This window comes from Manis javanica, chromosome 7 (genome assembly GCF_040802235.1).
Source record: "Manis javanica isolate MJ-LG chromosome 7, MJ_LKY, whole genome shotgun sequence".
Lineage (NCBI taxonomy): Eukaryota > Metazoa > Chordata > Mammalia > Pholidota > Manidae > Manis > Manis javanica.
Window position 1 is genome coordinate 42531143 of NC_133162.1, and position 24668 is coordinate 42555810.

At 36.4% G+C, this 24668-nt stretch overlaps 2 protein-coding genes across 5 annotated transcripts in view; both read left to right on the forward strand.

The window, feature by feature from the left end:
• The window catches only part of ANXA7 (annexin A7), a 38076-nt gene extending 21528 nt beyond the window's left edge, over positions 1-16548 (forward strand). For 2 of the 3 annotated variants that reach the window (XM_017663025.3, XM_017663026.3), the window contains 8 exons: positions 6670-6772; positions 6998-7092; positions 9793-9906; positions 10133-10303; positions 12324-12494; positions 12957-13032; positions 14075-14187; positions 16129-16548. In XM_017663025.3, coding sequence (XP_017518514.1) covers positions 6670-6772; positions 6998-7092; positions 9793-9906; positions 10133-10303; positions 12324-12494; positions 12957-13032; positions 14075-14187; positions 16129-16251 — 966 coding nt within the window. In that variant the 3' untranslated portion in view covers positions 16252-16548. The remainder of the gene's footprint in view (positions 1-6669; positions 6773-6997; positions 7093-9792; positions 9907-10132; positions 10304-12323; positions 12495-12956; positions 13033-14074; positions 14188-16128) is intronic. The other variant, XR_012133177.1, reaches the window with a different exon arrangement.
• A 7921-nt stretch (positions 16549-24469) lies between these two features.
• Positions 24470-24668, forward strand: part of CFAP70 (cilia and flagella associated protein 70) — a 170969-nt gene continuing 170770 nt past the window's right edge. The window contains exon 1 of one of the 2 annotated variants that reach the window (XM_073240876.1): positions 24470-24606. The gene's annotated coding sequence lies outside the window, so the exon portion shown is untranslated. Of the gene's footprint in view, positions 24663-24668 lie in introns of both variants that reach the window. The other variant, XM_073240875.1, reaches the window with a different exon arrangement.

Below are 24668 nucleotides of genomic sequence, written 5' to 3' on the forward strand. Positions count from 1 at the left end.
CATCTATGGAGATGATCATGTGGTTTTTGTCTTTCTTTTTGTTGATGTGGTGGATGATGTTGATGGACATTCAAATGTTGTACCATCCTTGCATCCCTGGGCTGAATCCCACTTGATCATGGTATATGATCCTCTTAATGTATTTTTGAATTTGATTTGCTAATACTTTGCTGAGTATTTTTGCATCTCTGTTCATTGGAGATATTGGTCTGTAATTTTCTTTTTTGGGGGGTCTTTGCCTGGTTTTGACATTAGCGTGATTCTGACTTCATAGAATGAGTTTGGAAGTATTCCCTCCTCTTCTATTTTTTGGAAAACTTCCAGGAGAATGGGTATTATGTCTTCTGTATATGTCTGATAAAAGCGGTTAATCCATCTGCTACGGGGTTTTGTTCTTGGGTAGTTTTTTGATTACCGATTCAATTTTGTTGCTGGTAATTGGTCTATTTAGATTTTCTGTTTCTTCCTTGGTCAGTCTTGGAAGGTTGTATTTTTCTAGGAAGTTGTCCATTTCTTCTAGGTTTTCTAGCTTGTTGGCATCTAGGTTTTCATAGTATTCTCTAATAATTCTTCGTATTTCTGTCGGGTCAGTCATGACTTTTCCTTTCTCATTTCTAATTCTGTTTATGTATGCAGATTCTCTTTTTCTCCTAATAATTATGGCTAGGGATTATCTATTTTGTTTATTTTCTCAAAGAACCAGCTCTTGGTTTCATTGATTCTTTCTATTGTTTTATTCTCAATTTTATTTATTTCTCTCTGATCTTTATTATGTCCCTCCTTCTGCTGACTTTGGGACTCATTTGTTCTGCTTTTTCCAATTCAAATAATTGTGACTTTAGACTATTCATTTGGGATTGTTCTTCCTCCCTTAAATATGCCTGAATTGCTATATATACTTCCCTCTTATAACTGCTTTCACTGTGTCCCACAGAAGTTGGGGCTTTGTGTTGCTGTTGTCATTTGTCTCCATATATTGCTTGATCTCTATTTTAATTTGGTTGTTGATCCATTGATTATTTAAGAGCATGTTGTTATGCCTCCATGTGTTTGTGAGCCTTTTTGCTTTCTTTGTACAGTTTACTTCTAGTTTTAAACCTTTGTGCTCCAAGAAGTTCGTTGGTAGAATTTCAATCTTTTTGAATTTACTGAGTCTCTTTTTGTGGCCTAGTATGTGGTCTATTCTGGAAAATGTTCCATGTGGACTTGAGAAGAATGTGTATCCTACTGCTTTTGGGTGTAGAGTTCTGTCTATTAGGTCCATCTGTTCTAGTGTGTTGTTCAGTGCCTCTGTGTCCTTACTTATTTTCTGTCTGGTGAATCTGTCCTTTGGAGTGAGTGGTGTGTTGAAGTCTCCTAAAATGAATGCATTGCATTCTGTTTCCTCCTTTAATTCTGTTAGTATTTGTTTCACATATGCTGGTGTTCCTCTGTTGGGTGCATATATATTTATAATGGTTATATACTCTTGATGGACTGACCCCTTCATTATTATGTAATGTCCTTCTTTATCTCTTATTACTTTTTTTATTTTGACGTCTATTTTGTCTGATACTAGTACTGCAACACCTGCTTTTTTCTTTCTGTTGTTCGCATGAAATATGGTTTTCCATCCCTTGACTTTTAGTCTGTGTATGTCTTTGGGTTTGAAGTGCATCTCTTGTAAGGAGCATTTAGATGGGTCTTGCTTTTTTGTCCATTCTGTTACTCTGTGTCTTTTGATTGGTGCATTCAGTCCATTTACATTTAGGGTGACTATTGAAAGATATGTACTTATTGCCATTGCAGGCTTTAGATTCATGGTTACTGAAGGTTCAAGGTTAGCTTCTTTACTATCTGTCTAAGTTAACTTGCTTATTGATCTATTATAAACACAGTCTTATGATTCTTTATTTATCTCCCTTCTTATTCCTCTTCCTCCATTCTTTATATGTTAGGTGTTTTATTCTGTGCTCTTTTGTGTTTTCTTTGACTGCTTTTGTGAGTAGTTGATTTTATTTTTTGCCTTTAGTTAGTATTTGGTTGGTCTGCTTTCTTTGCTGTGATTTTATTTTCTCTGGTGACATCTATTTAGCCTTAGGAGTGCCTCCATCTAGAACAGTCCCTCTAAAATACCCTGTAGAGGTGGTTTGTGGGAAGCAAATTCCCTCAATTTTTTCTTGTCTGGGAATTGTTTAATCTCTACTTCATATTTAAATGATAATTGTGCTGGATACAGTATCCTTGTTCCAAGGGCCTTCTGTTTCCTTGCATTAAATATATCATGCCATTCTGTTGTGGCCTGTAAGGTTTCTGTTGAGAAGTCTGATGATAGCCTGATGGGTTTTCCTTTGTAGGTTATGTTTTTTCTGTCTCTGGCTGCCTTTATTACTCTGTCCTTGTTCTTGATCTTTGCCATTGTAATTATTATGTGTCTTGGTGTTGTCCTCCTTGGGTCCCTTCTGTTGGGATTTCTGTGGGCTTCCGTTATCTGAGAGACTATTTCTTCCCCCAGTTTGGGGAAGTTTTCAGCAATTATTTCTTCAAAGACACTTTCTATCCCTTTTTCTCTCTCTTCTTCTTCTGATACCCCTATAATGCAGATATTGTTCCATTTGTATTAGTCACAGACTTTTATTAATATTCTTTCATTCCCTAAGATCCTTTTATCTCTCTCTGCTTCAGCTTCTCTGTGTTCCTGTTCTCTGATTTCTATTCTATTAACGGCCTCTTGCACCCATCCAGTCTGCTCTTAGGTCCATCCAGAGATTGTTTTATTTCTGTATTCTTCCTCCCAACTTTATCCGTTAGCTCTTGCATATTTCTCTGCAGCTCCTTTAGCATGGTTATCACCTTTATTTTGAATTCTTTTTCAGGAAGATTGGTTAAATCTATCTTGCCAGGCTCCTTCTCGGGAGTTGTCTGGGATATTCTTGTCTGTATCAAATTCTTCTGCCCTTTTCATGGCACCAGAGGTAGTCATGGGCAGTTGTTGCGTGTGTCAGCTGGGAAGTCCCTTCTTGCTTGCTGGTCGCCTTTCTCTCCTGGGAGAATGGCTACCCCTAGTGGCTTGTGCTGGGCAGCTGCGTGCCAGTGGGGCCTCTGAGTTTGGCCCGGGCGGCTGCGGAGGAGGCTCTGGGTGGTTGGTGTGGGCATGGCCTCTCTCAGGCTGCTTCCCTGCTATGGCAGGGCCACATTGAAGGGGGAATGGACAGAGGCTGTTTATCGCTGTGAGGAGCCTCAAAGCCACACTGCCTCCCCAAGGGTTAGGGCGCCCAGAGTTTCCCAGGATTCCCAGCTGCTGAGCTGAGTGTGCCAGGACGGTTCCATCCAGCTGTGAGGCCCCTGTCCGTTTAAGACTTTGAAAAAGCACTTGCTTTTCTTTTGTCCCAGGGGTGCTGCCTGCAGGGACCCACTCGCAGATTTTACTGTTCTGTTTCCCTAATATCCAGCACACCATGCACTGTGTGTCTGCACTCCCGGTGCGGATGAGTAGGGCTGGGTATTTAGCAGTCCTGGGCTCCAACTCCTCTCCTCCCACTGGGGACCTGAGGTGGGGGTGGGGTGCTTGGGTCCCACTGGGCTGCGGCTTGTGTCTTACCCCCTTCGTGAGACTCTGGGTTCTCGCAGATGTAGATGTAGCCTGGCTGTCGTGCTGTATCTTCTGCCTTCTCTTTTAGAAATAGTTGTATTTGTTGTATTTTCCAAAATATATATGGTTTTGGGGGAAGATTTTCGCTGCCCTACTCATGCCGCCATCTTGACTCCTCCTCAGTCTCAATTCTTTTTTTATTGTTGAAGTTGATTGCTAATCATATTATAAATCTTAATCTACTTTAATCATTTGTTATTAAAATTTTTATTGTATTTCAGTTTAAGCCTGCATTATAATTTTAGAGACATCATTTTGTGACCAAATATAAAAGATTTTTAGGAAACAATGGAAGTAAAACACACATACTCATGCAACTTTTTTTGTGTAATTTTTACCAACTTAAGATAGAACTAAAAACAGTAGGTGGAACTTAATAGAGCAGTTGATTTTGAAAGAGGTTTTAGATGGAAGTAGAATAGGCTACATTGTCAGGGGTGAGGTCTGTATCACTGAAAATTCTGTGGTTGAGCTGGTTTGGTAGTTTGTGTGTGTGAAGGAAGTTATAAAGAAAATTAATGTCTTGGTTGGGTATTTGGGCTGGGTGACCTCTCCTGTTGACCCAATTCTAATTCTCTGGCGGTTGTTCAGCAGGAGGGGTAAAATCAAATGGGAGTGAAAGATTAGAACTTTCGGTGGCAGATAGTATAGGCTTTGCTTTGCTGAAAAATGTCCCCTACTTAGAGTTTTGACCTTAAGAACATGGACCCTGGTTTCTTTGAATTTAGTATAATGCCTGGAGGATAATCATATTCTTGATGAACATTTGCTTCAAACTTAGACTTTCAACAATGAATAAAAGAATGTTTTTCCTTACAGGTGAAAAATGAAGTAGGTTTTTGGTGTTTGTCTTTTGTTTTCTTTTAGAAACAAGAGAAAGACAGAAAATGAGAATCATCCAACAGTATATGATAAGGGATAGTTTCTCTTATGTCTAGTCTAGTGTATTATAACAAGGCTAATGCCTTACTTAGGATTTTAGTGACTGTGTTTTCATCAAAGGAGACTTTCTTAGTTTCTTGATATGTAAAGGCAATATGTTGAAAAATATTTTATACTTGAACATAGCTACAAGTAGAATAATTTTAGTTTTTCCTTAAAAACACTATATAAATACATTCTGTTAGTTTCTTGCTACAAACTAGTGAAGGATAGCTGTTTAAAGTTTATTGGTAGAAAAAAATGTTGGCAAAAGAGTGTCTGAATGGGAGTAATTACTGAGCTTAAAAATGTTTGCTGAAAGATGGTCTGGTCTTCTTCCTGTTTACTTTGTCCCTGTAACTGCTGACATATTGCTATATTCAGTGAGTCTAACTCTAAATACAGTTTCAGTTGCCTATAAAGCACAAATCGTTTTATATTTTGAAGTGATGTCAATTGCATGTTTAAATGGATTAAATAAAATATATTATTAAACATTTTTTAAATTTGGTAGGATATCATCTCATTTTATCCCATCCCTCTTCAGACCTAATATGAATATTTTAAGAAAACCATTTAATTGTTCCATAGCTTAGTATTTTTAAATTATTTTAACTTATAGTATTTAAATAATTTCAGACTTCAGTTGCAAAAATTGTGCATAGAATTCCTGTATAGCTTTTACTCATATTCTTTGAATGTTAACTTCTTACATAAACACACTACAATGATCAAAATCAGGAAATAACATTGATAAAGTACTATTACCCAACTTTTAGACCTTATTCAGATTTCACCTGTTGTCCCTGTAGTATCCTTTTCTGGTTCAGGATCAAATCCAGGAGGAAACATTGCATTTATTGTCATGTCTCTTAAGTTACCTTTAATATGAAACAATTCTTCAGTCTTCATTGTTCATGACCTTGACATTTTTGAAGAGTACTTACTAGTTATTTTATAGAATATTCCTTAATTTGGGTTTGTCCAATATTTTCTGATTATTAAATTCAGGTTATGCCATTTTGGCAGGAATACCACAGACATGATGTGTTTCCAGTGCATCATGTAAGGAGGCACTTATTGTTGACTTACTCCATTACTGGTAATACTTGATTTTTGATCACTTGTTTAAGATGGTGTCTGCCAGATTTTCTACTGTAATGTTACAAACTACACACTTGGTTCTCATATTTTTACAAATTTTAGCATACACTGATGATTCCTGCCTGAAAAAGTTACTACTATGGTATTTGTCATATGGCAGTCTTTTTATTTACTCATAGATTTGTATTTTAAAAATACAGTCCCTATTTTGCCTTTTGGTTTCTTTCCTTACAAAATTGATTAAGAATATTGTACCTCCTGGAATCTCTAATCATCACTTTCATTATATGCTTTTCTTTTTATAAAATGATTTGTTTCATGTCTAATATCAGGACACGCAGACGAAGAGATTAACAAAATTATACTGCTGTTCAAAACCTCACTGGACAACTTATATTCAACTTCACTAAAGCCATTATTCTTGTCTGTAAATCAAACACTGCCAGTCATCTCACACTATCCAGGAATCAGTATTTTCTCCCTCCTATTATCTCGAGAAGGAAATGAAGTCAAAGGAAGATTGTAACTAATTTCACAAGCTTAACTATCTTATCTCCTGAAATTTTGGTGTCTGACTGGCTGTTGGCAGGATGGGGATGGGTCTTTCCTGCCCACTCCAGAATGAGTTCTAATAATCAAATGCTGATATCCTTGTCCTAAAACCGAATCCTGGCCTTCTTGCCTAAGAGTGATGACTAGGGAGGGTTGTAAGTTGTCTTTTGTTGACAGAGAATGTTAACTTATATATATTTTTAATTTGTATTTCTTTTACTAAAGAAGTTGGCCATTTTTTTATGTTATTTCTTTTTTAAGTTAAAACACAATTTGATTTATTCATTTATCAATGTGGTTGTGTTTCATATTATTTCCTTTTCCCCCCAGTTTTCTTGAGATATAATTGACGTATAACATTGCATTAGCTTTAGGTATACGACATGATGATTTGATATATGTGTATATTGCAAAATGATAACTGCAATAACTGACTTGGATTTTATGCCTCTTATTTTCAGCCTGCTGCAATGACTCAGGGAGCCCAAGGAACAATCCGACCAGCTGCCAACTTTGATGCCATGAGAGATGCAGAAATTCTTCGTAAAGCAATGAAGGGTTTTGGTAAGGAAAATCTTACCAAAGTATTTTGTCTCATTTATAATAAGTTCAAATGATTGATCTAGAGAAAAAATGAGCTTTATATCACAAACCAAATTTATGTACCAGCCTGTGTGCACATACCTCAATTTAATCTGGTACCAGGCACCATGAAAGCATCTAAGAGCTGTCCTCAAGGAGCACCCAGCACAGATTTCATCCATATTTAAACATGTATGGTTCTTCCAGGAACAGACGAGCAGGCAATTATGGATGTTGTGGCCACCCGTTCCAACGATCAAAGGCAAAAAATTAAAGCAGCTTTTAAGACCATGTATGGGAAGGTATGTTTTTTTGCTTTTTTGGAATGAGGACAGTGGCCTGTAGACCCCACATTCATGTCAGGTTAGATGCTATTTTTTTTTTTTTAGAAGACATTTACATAGTGTCAATCAAGAGAAAACAAAATGTGAAGCTGTACATTATTTCTTACTCCACCAATAAGAGCATGGAATGCTATTGGCTTAATTATTTTATTGACCTGTATATCTTTTTTTTTAATTTTTAATTTTGGTATCATTAATCTACAATTACATGAAGGACATTATGTTCACTAGGCTCCCCCCCTTAGATGCTATTTTTTTTTTTATTGTTACTAGTAGGACAAAGTAAGACAGCTAGACTGTTGAGACCCCAGGAGAGGCTTGTTCACTATTTATTTCTCCTCAAAGATTTTCTAATTATAGAGCAGTCCTTGATCTCATAGTCATACCTTATACTGTATCTGGTATATAATAGATGTTCAATAGAAAATACATTATGACCAGTTATCATAATAGTAGCCTGATTTTCAATATCATCCTTACAGGGGATTTAAGAACCTACTATATTAGCCTCTGCTAATTCTTGGTTCTTGACGTCATTTTCCACTCCTCTCCCTCCATCTAAACATATCCTATATTATGATTATATGGAACTTCTTGCCATTTCCTGCACACAGGATCATCTTTTATACTTCTGTGTTTGTTGTATGTTGTTCTCTTGGCCTAGGCCACCTTTTCCTCTTTTCCTGCATGGCAAACAACTTCTCCAGGATTTGGCTTATATCAGCTATTCTATTTAGTTTTTGTAAACCAGACTTTAGTTTCTTCCCCTGTGGTCCCATAGCACTTTGTGAAACCTCTGCTATAATTAATCTCATTGCCTATCCCGCAGAACTGTGAACTCCCCTCAGGTGAATCATGACATGTTCATCTTTGTATTTATAGCACCAAGTACAGAACAATAACAAATAGTCAATAAATATTTGTTGAATGGATGATCAGTGACTAAATCTAGCAAGATTTTATGGCTAAAATATGTCATCACTTCTCAGATGTAAAGAGAAAAACTGGGTGGCATATTGGATTGCTATTTAGACAAGAATCCTAAAAATTTCTTAACATCTCGATTCAGTTTACTTTTCTCAGAATGGGAATAGAAGTCCATCTGTTGGTCCCACCTTGCCTATTCTACTCTTCCTTTCCCTCTCTGCCCAACCCAGATCCACTTCTGTAGTCTTAAGGCTAATTAAGGAACACAAACTCAGGATTTCCGTAGAGTTCAGTATCAGACTCACTTCTCTCACAAAAGGATTTTCCATCTTATGAATTTCTATAGTTCATATATAGTCTGTGCTGTGCCATCCTGAATTTTCTTATATATTGCTTTAGAATTAAAACTAAATTCACAGCCTGTTTTCCATATCCCCAGCCAACTTTTCTCTTGACTTATTAATTAATAAAATACCATTCTTCTAGCCTGCAATGGAATCTTCTTTGATTCCACATTCTTCATCAGTCAGTAAGTTAGTGAATATTTATTCAGTGCCTACAGTATTCCAGACACTGCTTTGTCCTAGCAGCTGGTATTGACTTCATTTTGTTCATCTGAACCTTAAAAGGCCTCTCTAAAAATGTGTCTTCTATCTCTTTTTCTTTCCATTTTCATTGCCACTGCTCAAGTTCAAGTTTTTATTATCTCTTACCTGATATTCTAATAGCCTAAATGTGCTCATCTAGAGCCTCTTTGACACCATAGTCCATACTACTTACTGTTGCTAAATCTGTGTTCATTTTCTTCCAGTGGCTTCTCCCAGCTTGCTGAATTAAATCCACATTCTTTAGCTTGGTATTCAAGGTAATAATATAAGAATATAGTTATGACTTTGATTTACTAATCTCTGAGAACAGTCCCTTCTGACTAAATTGGTTGTCTTACTGTTCCATTGAACAAGCTTTGCTCATTCTTGCCTCCATATTAGTGATTCTCAGATTCAGTTGAGCATCATAATTTCCTTGAGAATTTAAAAACACCTGCAGAATCTCTGAGTATTCATCCTTGATATCAATGGGTTTTTTAAGAAAAATTCTATGGATGATTTAATAAATAGCCACAGCTGGGAACCACTTTTCTATTCCTGTGTGTTTTACTCCTTCTTGTTGGAAATACCTTTCTCCTTCCTCTTTGCCTACTATTTTAAATACTTTTCACAGTCTGGACTAAAAGTTTTCTCTGAGCTCTCTAGCACACTTTAACTTTTCCTGTTTCAACATGTTCTGTTGTTTATTTTTGCTACTTAACTCATCTAATGCAGGAGTAGAAGCTGTCTTATCATATCTTTTTAGATATTCATCTTTCCAAATAAAAACTCATGATTATATTTTCTGCTTTCTCACAGAACAATAGTTTCTTATACTAATTAAACATGTGTTTATCATTTTGTTAGTTTGAATTATTCTTTGTTTCATTTATCTCTTGTCTTTGTACCTGGTTTAGTGGTGGAACTACAGTAAGAAGTGTTTATTGATAGAATTAATAAAATACATCTACTTGTGGGTAACAGACTTTAAATGTATATATTATTTCTTGGTGTTTAAAATTCAGATTTTAAATTTAGGTTTGCGTAAAGCAATTCGATTCCATCTTTTTGTGTTTTCCTTAAAAAATTTAAGCAACAAAATTTGGAGAACACATATACTTATTTTGTATTTGTAATTAAACAGGATTTAATCAAAGATCTCAGATCAGAGTTAAGTGGGAATATGGAGGAACTGATCCTTGCCCTATTCATGCCACCTACGTATTATGATGCCTGGAGTTTATGGAATGCAATGAAGGTACTATATGTCATTTACTTTGAATATTTTAATTCTATTTCAGATATAAAACCCCACAAATTATGGCAGTTCTGAATTTATAGTAACTAAATCAGTACATTATTTTATATCATCTGAATTTATAGAGCTTTTCAGGTCTGGAGACCAAAGAAATGTTTGATGAACAGTAAGATTTAATTAGAGATTTTGTTTTTCTTTTGTATAATTCTCCCTTCTTTTCACGTAGGGAGTAGGAACTCAGGAACGTGTACTGATTGAAATTTTGTGCACAAGAACAAATCAGGAAATCCGAGAAATTGTGAGATGTTATAAATCAGAATTTGGACAAGACCTTGAAAAGGATATTAGGTCTGATACATCAGGGCATTTTGAACGTTTGCTTGTATCCATGTGCCAGGTGAGTATAGCATGAATGTGTATTGGTGGAGAAAGCATTCTTCATTGCCTGTAGCCAGTGAGTATTCTTCTTTTTCATAGCCCCCTTGGAATCTTGCCAGCCTTTAAGAGGGACAGCACAGAAGCCAATGCACAAATTTCTTGTAGTCACTATTGAGATGCATTTCTGTAGTTCTGGTTTTTGTAAGGAATCAGAAGTTTGCCTGTTTTGAGGCTCTGTGTCTTAGCAGAGGGATGAATCTATACTTTTAAGCATAGCATTGTACTGCCAGTTAAGTTGGACCATCAACGAAGATATGCAGGACTGTTGTGCAAGTGCTACACAAGGTAAGACCTGTATAAGAAGAATCAGAAATGCATAAAAATGTCTCAGGTTTCCAGTTCAGCTGTGATCAGCACTTTCATTATTCTGATTCCCCAAATGTGCTGGAGAATTGATGAAAATTCTCCAAATAGGATCTTTGGAATGATATTGTAAACATATCTAGAATAAGGGTACAGTTGAAAAAAATGATGCAAAAAGACTTGTACACTGATTCAGTATCAGGAGTTGCTGGCTATCCTGCTTGTGGACAAGGTTGTACATCCTTAAGGGATATAAAAGTAGAGAAGAGACCCTTCAGAGCAAAGGGAGGTAGTTTCAGAAAACATAGCATACTAAAATGAGTAGATGTGGAAGTGAGAAGAGACTTCAAATGGGGGGGAGAAAATTGAATTTACCTAAAATGGAATGACAGAGCTGGAGAGTTAGGTGAGCATTTAAAAAGAACAGCAAGACAGAGAAAAGCAGTAACAGAGATTAAACACTAAAAAATTATTATTAAGACTTTACATGAGGTGCTAAGTGTCTTTTTGTGGAGGGTTCAAGGCCCAGCCATTTCACAAAGTAAAGGGACCTCTTCTGGAGAGTGAGCCATTCAGAGGAATGGCTTCCTAGGAAAATTGGATTATATTGTGTGTTTGAATCCAAAGGCAGTTATCTGGGAATTTTTTTCTTAGCACCTTTTCCTGGGCTGTCTTCAGTTACTCATTTACAATATGCTTCTACATATTCCTTGTGCTGAGTGTTCCTCAGAAGAGTTTCTCACCTTCAGGGAACACCTCTCCATTTTGTTCCTCAGGCAGACCGTGAGACTTTAGAGGGCAACCTGTCCTTTGTTTGGGTTTGGGTTTGGGTTTTGGTTTCTGTTTTTGAGAGAAACCAATTACCTATCTAAGCTTTACTCTTATTCAGGCTTGGAGTTTTCTCTTGCTCTCTCCTTCCTTTCCTCCCAGCCCAAGGAAAGGTTTAGTATAAAAATTGGCACAGTCTAGCAGAACTTGAGTTACTTATAACTTCTGCTAAAAAGCTCATGTGCCATTTTTATGTATATATTCATAATAAATACTTATATATTAAGATTACACTTGGATGAAGGAAAGGAAGTTCATGAGGCCTCCATATTATATGTTCCCTCGCTTGATTTAAATTCTGTGGGCAGGGACCTTGTTTTTCTTGGGTCCCTACTGCCCAACACATCCTGTTGATTCTGTTTCTGTGGAGAACCCTACCTAATATTGCCTGGCACAGAGCTAAGTTCCATACCTTTTAGTTTCATGAGTGAATACAAAATGGAACTCAGTATAGTGCATACTGATCTTAAATCCCAGCTAAGGAAAATTATAATTTCTTCATTTGAGTGATAGTTTTTATCTCTTCATAGAGATATTTTTCTTCTGTGCATATGTGTATAATGTTTTATGGAAAACTTTTCTGGTTTAATTTAGCTCTCAAAGTGCTGAAAACCTCTCATTTTAACATAATCTCATTGCACCATGATCATATATTGTAAAACCTGAAGTTAGCAATGTAATAAAATACTACTTACATGTCTTTGGAAATGAAAGATAATGCACAACAAGCTTTATGCATTAGTCTTTAATGAATTATCCCTTTAAATCCAAAAGGGACTAAATTAGAAAAAAGTTTTTTAATGGAATTTGTATCATTTTCTTCAAATTCCTACCTTCTTCTTTTGCAGGGAAATCGTGATGAAAACCAGAATGTTAACCACCAGTTGGCTCAGGAAGATGCTCAGCGTCTCTATCAAGCTGGTGAGGGGAGACTAGGGACAGATGAATCTTGCTTTAACATGATTCTTGCTACAAGAAGCTTTCCTCAGCTGAAAGCTACCATGGAAGCTTATTCCAGGGTATGAGCTTTTCTTTTGAAGATTTGGGTTCTGTTTTAAGGTGTGAAAATATTTAAAACCCTATACTTTTCTTTTAAATTAAAGTGTCATTGATATACAATCTTACGTTGGTTTCAAATATACAACACAGTGGTTCAACAGTTACCCATATTATTAAATCCTTACCCCCTCTAGTGTGGTTACTATCTATCAATGTAGAAAAGATATTACAGAGTCATTGACTATATTCTCCATGCTGTACTACCATCCCTGTGACCAATTTATATGTGATTGTGAATTATTGTGCCCCTTTGTCTCCCTTACCCTCTCCTGCCACCTGTCCCCACCCCTCCCCTTTGGTAACCACTAGTCACTTCTCAGTGTCTGTGAGTTTACTGCTGTTTTGTTCCTTCTCTTTTGCTTTGATTTTATATTCCACAAATAAGTGAAATCGTATTTAACCCCTGTATTTTTTATTTGCAGATGGCTAATCGAGATTTGTTAAGCAGTGTTGGCCGTGAGTTTTCCGGAAATGTTGAGAGTGGTTTGAAGACCATCTGTAAGATACTTTTGTGTTCTGTTTTGTTTTGTTTGTAAATGAGTGAGGCTTTAAATAGTTGTTCCCATCAAGTGATGAAAATATAGCCTCCCTGAAATCTGATTGGACAGAGGCTGAGCTAATCCTATAATTTTATATGCAATTCCCTGTGAATGGTTGGTGTGATCAAATGGGTTGTTTTGGAATTATTTTGTCTTTATTCCTTTGTGCAAGAATATATAATAGATGGTAGGATTGCCATTAAGGTGAATGGGAAAACCAAAATGAGCCCCCCACAAAAAAACACTTGCAAATATTCAGCCCAATGAGACCTTTCTTCCTTTTGAAATTAAAAACCTAATTCCTGGTGTCCTGACATTCAGATGTCTGATGAAAAGGAAATTTCATTCTCAGAGAGAGTAGACAGCTAAAAGGAATATTAGTAACACATTGGTATTAGCAACTGAATGTCTTACAAATATTACTATAGCAATCTTAGCTAAAGTAATAATGTACAGTTAGTAAGTACATCTCTACTATCCGTAGGAAGAGACTTTGCTGAGTTAATTTTCCTAAGAGAAAAGGTGTCAGATTTCTTATTACCATCCTCAAATCTTTGCTCAAATTTGTCTTTTGCTTTTTATTTTGTAGTGTATCTCATATCCTTCTCTCAGCCAAGTTATATGTTTTGACTTCTAGAATTCAGATTTTGTTCCTTTTAATTCCATTTAAATAAGATATCACCAGGACACAGTTGGTACCCACTTTCTTATGTTAAGTAGAAAAATGTAAAGAATCTAAGTTACTGTTTCTATGGAGAGAAAATGGAATTTATTTGCCACAGGGAATCTTCTAGAATTGAAGGTAGCCTGGCTGATGCAGCTGAAAAGATAGATGGATACTGAGAAAAATCAAGGGGGAGGACATCTTCAGTCCATCTCAGATTTCTGAGATGATTACATAGGAAATGATCAAAGGAAGGCTACAAATGATAAATGAATCTAAAGTGTGGACACCCTTGTCCAGTCTTGATTTCCATGTCTGAAGTATCTCTACCTTCCAGTGCAGTGTGCCCTGAATCGCCCTGCCTTCTTTGCTGAGAGGCTCTACTATTCTATGAAAGGTGCTGGCACAGATGACTCCACCCTGGTCAGGATTGTGGTCACTCGAAGTGAGGTGAAGCTTTCTCTTTTTAGTCTGATCTTACTTGATTTTGAATGTTGCTTTCTTAGAAGTTTTTTAGTTGGTTGTCAGTCCCTCAGGAATGATGTTAAGAAAGAACTCTCCTTATCATGGCTGGTAGAGGTTGTGTTGACTTTCCTCATGCCATTAGAGGCTTGCTTTAGTGAAGCAGGCAACTATACCCCAGTGAAACTAGTGCCAAGAGATTTTCCTACTTGACATCCACAGAGAATATTAGTTTATGACAAGTAGGAAGATGTTCATCTTTTGTTTTTCACCTTGCTTATGTAAAAAGCAAGTACTACATACATTAATCTCATTAGATACTAAAATTCTTGAAATTTATCATACCTTGTTACTTATAAAATAACTTTAAAAATGACTTATCTTTATATCTTTACCTGAATATAGCCTCAAATGTTTTCTTTTCTTTGACTATATGTATTTAGGACTTTTTTTTTTTAATTGGAAGAAAGCATACACTACTAAATTATACTAAAGATGACAAAACATTTTTAAAAAGACAACCACGGTATGTTGTTTTAAAAGTTATTTGTTAATTTGTTCTTAGACCTAAATTTTCTAATCAGGATTTTTTCTTGTAATAAAATATACATAACATAAAACTTTAACCATTTCTAAGTGTACAGTTCAATGGCATTAAGTATATTCACATTGCTGTGCAACCATCACTGTTCACCTTGCAAAACTGATACTTATACTCATTAAACACAAACTCCCCATTCTCTCCTCCTACTGGCAACCACCAGGATACTTTCTATCCCTATGTATTTGACCACACTAGGTGGTTAAAAACCTCTTATAAGTGGAATCATGCAATATTTATCCTTTTGTGACTAGCTTCCTTCACTTAGCATGATGTCTTCAGGGTTCATCCTTGTTGTAGCATGTGTCAGAATTTCCTTCCTTTCTAAAGCTGAATAATATTCTATCATATGTATATACTACCTTTTATTTATCCTTTCATCTGTCAATGCTCACTTGGGTTGCTTCCACCTTTTGGCTATTGTGAACAATGCTTCTGTGAACATGGGTGAACAAATACTTGTTTGAGCCCCTGCTTTCACTCTTATGTATATGGTTGCTCCTTGAACAACACAGGTTTGAACTGCATAGGTCCACTTATACTTGAATTTTTTTCAATAAATGTATCGGAAGACCTTTTTTGGAGATTTGCAACAATTTGAAAAAAGATTTTCTCTAGCTTCCTTTATCATAAAAGTAAAGTATGATGTATATTTATATGTATATATGTATAACATGGAAAATATGTGCTTGAACAACTGTTTCTTGTATTGATTAGGTTTCCAGTCAATAGTAGACTATTAGTTACTAAGTTTTTGAAAATTCAAAAGTTATATGAGGATTTTTGACTGTATGGGGGTCAGTATCTCTAAACCCCACATTGTTCAAGGGTCAACTTTATACCCAGAAGTGGAATTGCTGTATCATATGGTAATTCTATTTTATTTTTTTGAGGAATCACCATATTGTTTTCCACAACAGCTATACCATTTTGCATTTCCTACCAAAGGTAGGGTTCTAGCTTTTCCACATCCTTGCCAACACTTATTTTTCTGTGTTTTTTATAGTAGCCATATTATCAAGTGGTTTTTAAAATAAAATATATTTTTTTACAGAACAGTGAATCAGACCTTAATTGGGTGATGCTAGCACTGGTATGAATGCTCACTATAAAATATCAGTCACCTTGGTGTTTTTCCCCTCTGCTTTGATTATAATTAGGATATTTTCTCTATTAAAGAATAATCTCAATAAATACCAGTTTTCTTTTTTAATTGGATTATAATTGACATACATTCTTGTATTAGTTTCAGATATATGACATAGTGATAATACCAGTTTTCTTTTGACAACTTTTCTAACATTAAAAATACCATTTCTTGCATGCAGATTGACCTTGTACAAATTAAACAGATGTTCAGTCAGATGTATCAGAAGACCCTGGGCACAATGATTGCAAGTGACACAAGTGGGGATTACCGAAGACTTCTTCTGGCCATTGTGGGCCAATAGAGATTTTTTAAATGAATGAAGCTATACAAAGCTTGTCCTGCAATGATTGACCTGCATGCAGCAATATCAACCAACACCTAACCAAGAGAGTTTTTTATAAGGACTGTGTTAGGCTGTGTGCTTGGTTTGCACATGTGGTTGTAGCCTTAATTCCAATGTTATTTTTTCTCTGTATACTATCAGTGTAAAGCCATATCACAATGATGCAGTAATAATGCAATGTTTGTAAAGCATAGTTCTCACTGCTCTTATTCTAATCAGGATACCAAATTGAATAAAAATCAGAACAACCTCTAATTCTGTGTTATAATGCTGAGTTTAAAAAAAACAGACTGCCTTCCAAAGTCCTGGAAGGTCCACTGGACATTTATAGTTGACAGCATCTTAGAACTTTAATCACTTTTTTTTTTTGGTATCGTTAATATACAATTACTTGAACAACATTATGGTTACAGACTCCCCCTATTATCAAGTCTCTCCCACATACCCCATTACAGTCACTGTCCATCAGCATAGTAAGATCCTATAGAATCATTACTTGTCTTCTCTGTATATACTGCCTTTTCCATGTCCCCCCCCCCACTGCTACATTATGTGTGCTAATCGTAATGCCCCCTTTTCCCCCTTATCCCTCCCTTCCCACCCATCCTCCCCAGTCCCTTTCCCTTTGGTAATTGTTAGTCCATTCTTGGATTCTGTGAGTCTGCTGCTGTTTTGTTCCTTCAGTTTTTTCTTTGTTCTTATACTCCACAGATGAGTAAAATCATTTGGTGCTTATCTTTCTCCACCTGTCTTCTTTCACTGAGCATAATACCCTCTAGCTCCATCCATGTTGTTGCAAATGGTAGGATCTGTTTTCTTCTTATGGCTGAATAATATTCCATTGTGTATATGTACCACATCTTCTTTATCCATTCAACTACTGATGGGCACTTAGGTTGCTTCCATTTCTTGGCTATTGTAAATAGTGTTGCGATAAACATAGGGGTGCATGTGTCTTTTTTCAAACTGGGCTGCTGCATTCTTAGGGTAAATGTTTAGGAGTAGAAATCCTGGGTCAAATGGAATTTCTATTTTGAGTTTTTTGAGGAACCTCCATACTGCTTACCACAGTGGTTGAACTAATTTACATTTCCACCAGCAGTGTAGGAGGGTTCCCCTCTCTCTGCATCTTCGCCAACATTTGTTGTTGTTTGTCTTTTGGATGGTGGCCATCCTAACTGGTGTAAGGTGATATTTCATTGTGGTTTTAATTTGTATTTCCCTGATTATTAGTGATGCAGAGCATCTTTTCATGTGCCTGTTGGCCATCTGAATTTCTCTTTGGAGAAGTGTCTGTTCAAATCCTCTGCCCAATTTTTAATTGACTTATTTGCTTTTTGTTTGTTGAGGTGCGTTTAATTACTTTTTAAAAAAATTTAGCTTTTTTGGCCTGGAAGAATAATTTGCATCTTATTTTATCTAACTTGGTATCCTGTATTTATAAAACTGAACTTTCCTCATAGAAAATAGATTAGTATTGCCTAAATTAAAAAAATTTTTTTTAAGGAATTAAGTGTTTAAATGCATAAAATATATAACCTACTTTTATGTTTACAAAAACTCCCTAAAGATTTTTATTGACTTGATTTAAAAAAAAATATTCATCAAAGACTTAATTAGCTGCAATTTAGTCATGATTCAGAAAGTGAAGCTTGATACGCAAAGGTGCTCAGTTAATGAGTGAATGAAGCTTAAAGCATCTCCTTGGGAGCACTGAATGCTAGCTCTTTTGAGAAGTAGTTCAGAAGCTCAGTGGTACAGCAAGATGATGGCAAAATCCATTGGCCTATCCCCAGAACTGAGCAATTACTTATTAAGTATGTTGAGCATTACCATAGATAGGGAGAATGCAGAGAAAGGAGTTATGTAATCTAATGGGTGTTCTAAACAAAAATTAGTATACAAAGAAATTATAAATTTTAGATTATAAGGTTTGCTGAGGATAAAAACCCTATGGGTTCTTTGTGTCAACTTCCCTGACATAAAGCATATATTTAATACAGATTGGTAATGATTATCCTAAAAATTGATAGGAAGTATAGTAAAGATCAGTTATAATTCAGTGAACATTTGAGTAAGTACCAAGGGACATACAACGTGGTATCAGATACAGTCTTACTTTTAGAGAGATAGACCTGTGTACAATTTTAATATGAGGCAACAATAGGATACATTTTAGATAGAAGGATAATGGTCTGAGACAGATGTAATTACTTTAAAAATATTTCATTGAAAAAGTTCAGTTTTGATCTAGGCTTTGAGAAAGTAAGTGATAAGATTTGGTGAAGATGAGACAGGTGGTAATGTATTAAGATATGAGCAACGTATTTTAAACCTAAAAAAAGTGAGTTATTATGCATATATCATACCATTCGTTGTTTTAAAATATACAACTCAGTGGTTGTAAATTTGTGCAACCATCACCACAATCAATCAATTTTTGAACATTTTCATCATCCAAAAAAACACCTTATACCCATTAGTGTTCACTCCTCATTCCCTCTCCCCCTGCCCAGCCCCTGGCAATCACTAATCTACTTTCTGCCTCTGTGGATTTGCCTATTTTTGAATTTTCATGTGAACGGAGTCATGTAATATGTGGCCTTTTATTTCTTACTTCCAATTAGCATACTGTTTTTAAGGTTCATCTGTGTTGTAGCATGACTCAACATTTCATTGTTTTATGGTTGAATAATCCATTATATCAATTTTGTCCATCAACTAAAGGACTTTTAGGTTATTTCCACATTTTGGCTATTATGAATAATACTGCTATGAATATTCATGTGCAAGTTTTTGTGTGGACACGTTTTCTTTTGGCTATAGAATCAGGAGTGGAACTGCTGGATCATCTAGTAGCCTTTGTTTAATTTTTTTGAGAATTTGCCAAACTGTTTTCCAAAGCAGCTGTACTGTGACACATTCCTACCAGCAATGAATGAGGTTTCCAATTTCTTCTCACCCTCACCACTATAATTCTTTTTAATTATAGCCATCCTAGCTGATGGCGAAGTGACACCTCATTGTGGTTTTGATTTTCTTTTCCCTAGTGACTAGTGAGCATATTTCTTGTGCTTATTGGTCATTGGCATATCTTTGGAAAAATGTCTTTTCAAATATATCCATTTTTAAATTGGGTTAATTTTCTTCATACTGTTGAGTTATAAGGGTTATTTATATATTCTGGATAGTGAACCCTTATTACATATGATTTTATTTTGGATTCTTCTATGAAATAGGTACAACCACAAGAGGAGACATAGGAGAACCTCAGGAAAACAATTTATTATACTCTAATATCCTAGGGACAGGAGGTACTGCACACACACAGCCATGTGGGAAAAGATACCAGACAGGTCAAAAGGCAGTAGGCTGGGGGTATTGCTTAGGCCTGGCCTTTACTGGGCCTTCTGAGTTGGAAAGGCAAGGCAGGGTAGGGTAAACAATTTAGGACTGGCTAGTTTGAATGATTTTGGTGGTCTTTAGACTATAGGGTGGTCTCTGTTGCCTGGTACCTGGCCCTGGGAAGATTAAAACAGGAATATTGCCTCCTGGAGGAAATGCCCAGCCAGATACAGGAGGTGTGGCTCTGGATTGGCTAGTTTGCATATCAACTGGGAGCACCTGGCTAGGCCCCTGCTATCTGTAAGAATTGGCTGTGCTGGGAGGGACAGTCACTCCCCAGCCAGAAAGTTATTTTAAATGCAAAAACTATAACGTATGCAGAAAATTTTATACATACAAACAGTACAGATTTACAAATATTTTCTCCCATTCTGTGTGTTCTTTTTACTTACTTTCTTGATGTCCTTTTATGCACAAAACTTACAAATTCTGATCAAGTCCAGTTTCTCTATATTTTTCTTAGGTGTCGTCTTTGTATACTGCAAGTTCCTGACTTACTCCTATGTTTTCTTCTTACTGTTTTAACTCTTACGTTTAGGTCTCTAATCTTTTCAGTTAATTTTTATACATGGTGTGAAGTGTGTGACCAATTTCTTTCTTTTGCATTTGGATGTCGAGTTTTCCCAGAATTATTTATTGAAAATACTATTCTTTCTCCAGTGAATTGTCTTGCCATTCTTGTAAAAAATGAGCTAACCATAGAGTTTTATTTTTAAACTCAATTCTATTCCAATTATCTCTGTTTATCCTTATGTCTTGCTTACTGTCCTTGATTATGTGTTAATGGTAACTTTATAATAAGTTAGATTGCAAAGTGTGAGTCCTCTATGTTCTTTTTCAAGACTGTTGGCTATTCTGGGTGGGTCCCTTGCATTTCCATGTAAATTTTAGATTCAGCTGGTAATTTCTGCAAAAAAGCCATCTGAAATGTTGATTGTGATTGCTTTTACTCTGTGATTGCTTTTAATTTGAGGATGAGCAATACATTTTTATTATTGAATCTTGTCAGTAATTGACTTTAGACATAACAGAATAGCTACCTAGAAACAAATCTTCTAGAGCAATGAGAAAGGCATTTGTTGAAATAACATGTCATTTAGCACAGGTCTTTCAAACCTAGATTAAGGAGTTAGACTTTCATGAGAGATTGTATATTTTCATTTGCTCCCAAATTGATTTGTACATGTAGATGATTTCATTTGTACTGATTCTTTGTACTACTGTATTGTCCATAGCATAAAAAAGCCCTTTTCCATGTTTTCCATACAGAAGTTGATGTTTGAAATCAGTCAGAAAACATTTGAATACCTTTCCTCATAAAGACTGTAGGAAATTCAAACAGAGGGGCTTCTACTAAGCACTCTGGGAGAATAAAAGAACTGTAACAAGGGGTTTTGCCCTCAGATATCCTACAGTCTAATGAGGATTAGTTATGTTTAATAAAGTGATACCTGTTATTTATCTTTGTTTGCCCAGGCCTTGAAACATAGTATTAAGTAAGCTAAGATCTTGAGTGATTTAGAAGAACAGTTTCCTAGCCAAGACAGAACCTTAACCCTAGCTTATATGTACAAAAAGTATGTAAGGCATAAGGTAGGATGGTCATTTCAGTGCAGTTTCACTCATAACTCTCACTTGGGAAAAAATTCAGAGAAATACCTTACTCAATAGTTTCATAGTTTTGAGAACTTTGTGTTACTTACAACACTCAACTTTTAAAGATCTTTTTTTCTTAACTTAAAAAATTTTAATGTTTACTAGCAGAAATAAAATTTATTTTTGAAATTTGGCTCTGGTAGCTTTGCAACCTAAGCAAGGAGTTTGCACAGAGAGTGTTATTTGTGTGTGTATAGTTTTAACTTTTTTTTTTGGTATCATTAATCTACAATTACATGAAGGACATTGTTTACTAGGCTTCCCCCTTCACCAAGTCCCCCCCGCATACCCCTTCACAGTCACTGTCCATCAGTGTAGTAAGATGCTATAAAATTACTACTTGTCTTCTCTGTGTTGCACAGCCCTCCCTGTGCCCCTGCCACACTATACATGCTAATCATAATGCCCCCTTTCTTTTTTTGAAATAATTTCAAATGCATAGAAAAGTTGCAAAGAACTCCCATGGCCATGTGACCAAGATTCTCATACAGTTAACAATTTATTGCTTCACTGCTCTCTGAGTATGTGCGTGTGCATGTGCATATATCCTTTGTTATTAGTCTTTCTCTGGACCTTTTGAGGGTTTAGAGAACGAACTGCAGACATGATGTCCCATCATTCCTAAATACTCCAATGTGTATTTTCCCCCAAACAGGGACACTCTCCTACATAACAGCAAACAACATTCCATATCAGGCAATCAGTACTGGTACAACACTACCATCAAATCCACTGAGCCCATTCAAATTTTGCCCACTATTCCAACAATGTCTCTTTTCCTTTCTGGTCCCAAATGCTATCAGGATACATATTTAATTGTGTATATTCAGAATCTATTAATCTGGAAAAGTTCCCAGCCTTTCATGTCCTTGGCAGTTTTTAAAGAGTACTGGCTTTACTTTCTGTAGAATGGCCTACAACCTGGGTCTCTCTGATGGCAGGAATACCACAAAATAATGCTTTGCTTTTCCTAGTGAGTCTCATCAGGAGTCATACAGAGTGTAGACTTCTTCCAACACTGTTAACGTTAACCTTGATTACCTAGTCACATTGGTTTCTTCAATCACCATTTTCCCCTTTGTAATTCATACTCCAAAATCATTCCAGTATCATATTCCTCTTCAAACCTCCACTGACCAACCTTAGCATCCATTGAAGATTCCTACCTGAATCATCCATTTCTATAGTGAGTGCCAAAGAGTTTTTCTCTATTTCCATTTCGTCCCCATTTTGGGTTGGCCTTCTGTTAAAAAGAGCTTTCCTTTCCATTTATTTATATCAGTGTGAACTTGCATATTATTCCTATTTTATTCAAAGGATTATAATCCATTACTGTTAATTTGATTGTCTTCAATTTGGCCAGTGGGAACCCCTTAAAGCTCTCTATTAATCACTGCAAAGTTTAAATACTTTTTAAAGTATGTATACTGCTAACATTCATCCATGTTGTGAATAACTAATTCGTTCATTTTGACTGCTTTGTAAAAGCTATTTTTTGAATAAAAGTTTATTCATCCACTCTTACGTTGATAGGCACTTGGGTTTTTGGCTATTCCAACTCTAATGTTGCATTTCAAATGCATTAAAACTTTGCATTAACATCATATACTTCGTCTTTATGATACAAATATTGAGCACTAGGATAACACTGTTACCAACAGTGTGTAAGAACCAAGCTTTTTTTTTTTTGAGGTATGTACAATAAAACAAATCTTAGTGTGCAGATCAAAGAATTCTGACGTGTGTACACTCAGGTAACCACCCAGATCAAACTGTCAAATATTCTAATTTTTTTTCTCCACCAATTTCACCAGTTTCTCCACCTCCCTCCCCTATGGCAACCAGTCTGTTCTCTGTGTTTAAGCGTTGATAGAAACTTCTGTTTTGGTTTTTTGATTCCACATGTAAGTGAAATCACATGGTTTATCTTTCTCTGACTATAGCCTAATACCCTCTAGATCCATAAGTGTTGCAAATGGCAGGCAAGATACCGTTTTTTATGGAGTCAGGCTCACTTTAAAAATACTCTTAGCTGCATTTTTCATGGATAAAGATTTATTTATTTTTATTAAGGTATCATTCATATACAATCTTATGAAGATTTTACATGAGCAACATTGTTTCACCCATATTATCAACTGCCCCCCAACCCCCCTGCAAACTCCATCAGCCTAGAAAGGTACTATAGAGTCATTATTTGTCTTCTCTGTGCTATCCTGCCTTCCCCGTGACCCCTCTATATTATGTGTGCTAATTATAATGCCCCTTAATCCCCTTCTCCCTCCCTCCACACCACCGTCCTCAGCCCCTTTCCTTTGTTAACCGCCAGTCCCTTTTTGGAGTCTGTGAGTTTGCTGCATCGTTTCTTCAGTTTTGCTATGTTGTTATACCCCACAAATGAGTGAAATCATTTGGTATTTGTCTTTCTCCGCCGGGCTTATTTCACTGAGCATAATACCGTCCAGCTCCATCCACGTTGTTGCAAGTGGTAGGATTTGTTTTCTTCTGGCTGAATAATATTCCATTGTGTATATATACCCTCTTTATCCATTCATCTACTGATGGACACTTTGGTTGCTTCCATATCTTGGCTGTTGTAAATAGGGGTGCATAAGTCTTTTTGGATCAGGGATCTTGTTTTCTGTAGGTAAATTTCATGGATAAAGATTTAAATGGTTTTCAAAATCGTTTAATGAAGCCTTTTATCTTTAAATAAATTTCCTTTTGGTTTTTCTACCCCTGCTTATGGAGATATTTAAAGGGATTGTCCAGGCAGCAAAATCCAAAGGTGGAAAACTGCTCTTAACCAAAACTTCTCACCCACTGAAGGCAGTCATCTGCGGAAACGAGTTCCTCGAGACAGGGAGGGTTCACGGAGCGCAGGCGCAGACACTCACCTTTAGGCTACAGCTCGTTTTCTTCCCTGAGAATGTTATCGCGAATCTTGGGTACACTTATACTGATTACGGAAACTAAGTTCTCGCGAGAGGTAATTGGTTGCTATAGTTGCGAAAAAAGCGTTTCAGCAGTTACCTGAAGTAGGACAGCTATCGCTCTTCGAAAAACTCTTCCCGGCCTTCCCACCCCAGCGTCAGGCTAAACGTACAGACCTCATCCCCGCGCGCCTGCACTCCGGGACAGACGTTAGACGCCGCTGACCCCGCTGGGGAGCGGACGCTCCCGCCATCCTCAGGCCTCCCACCCGAAGCCACACTTAGACGCCGTTTTCTCCTTTGCGCTGAGATCCCCGCAGTAAGCTCACACTGCGCCCGTCCCCACCCCGCGCTCAGTCACATTGTTTCCTTCATGTAAGC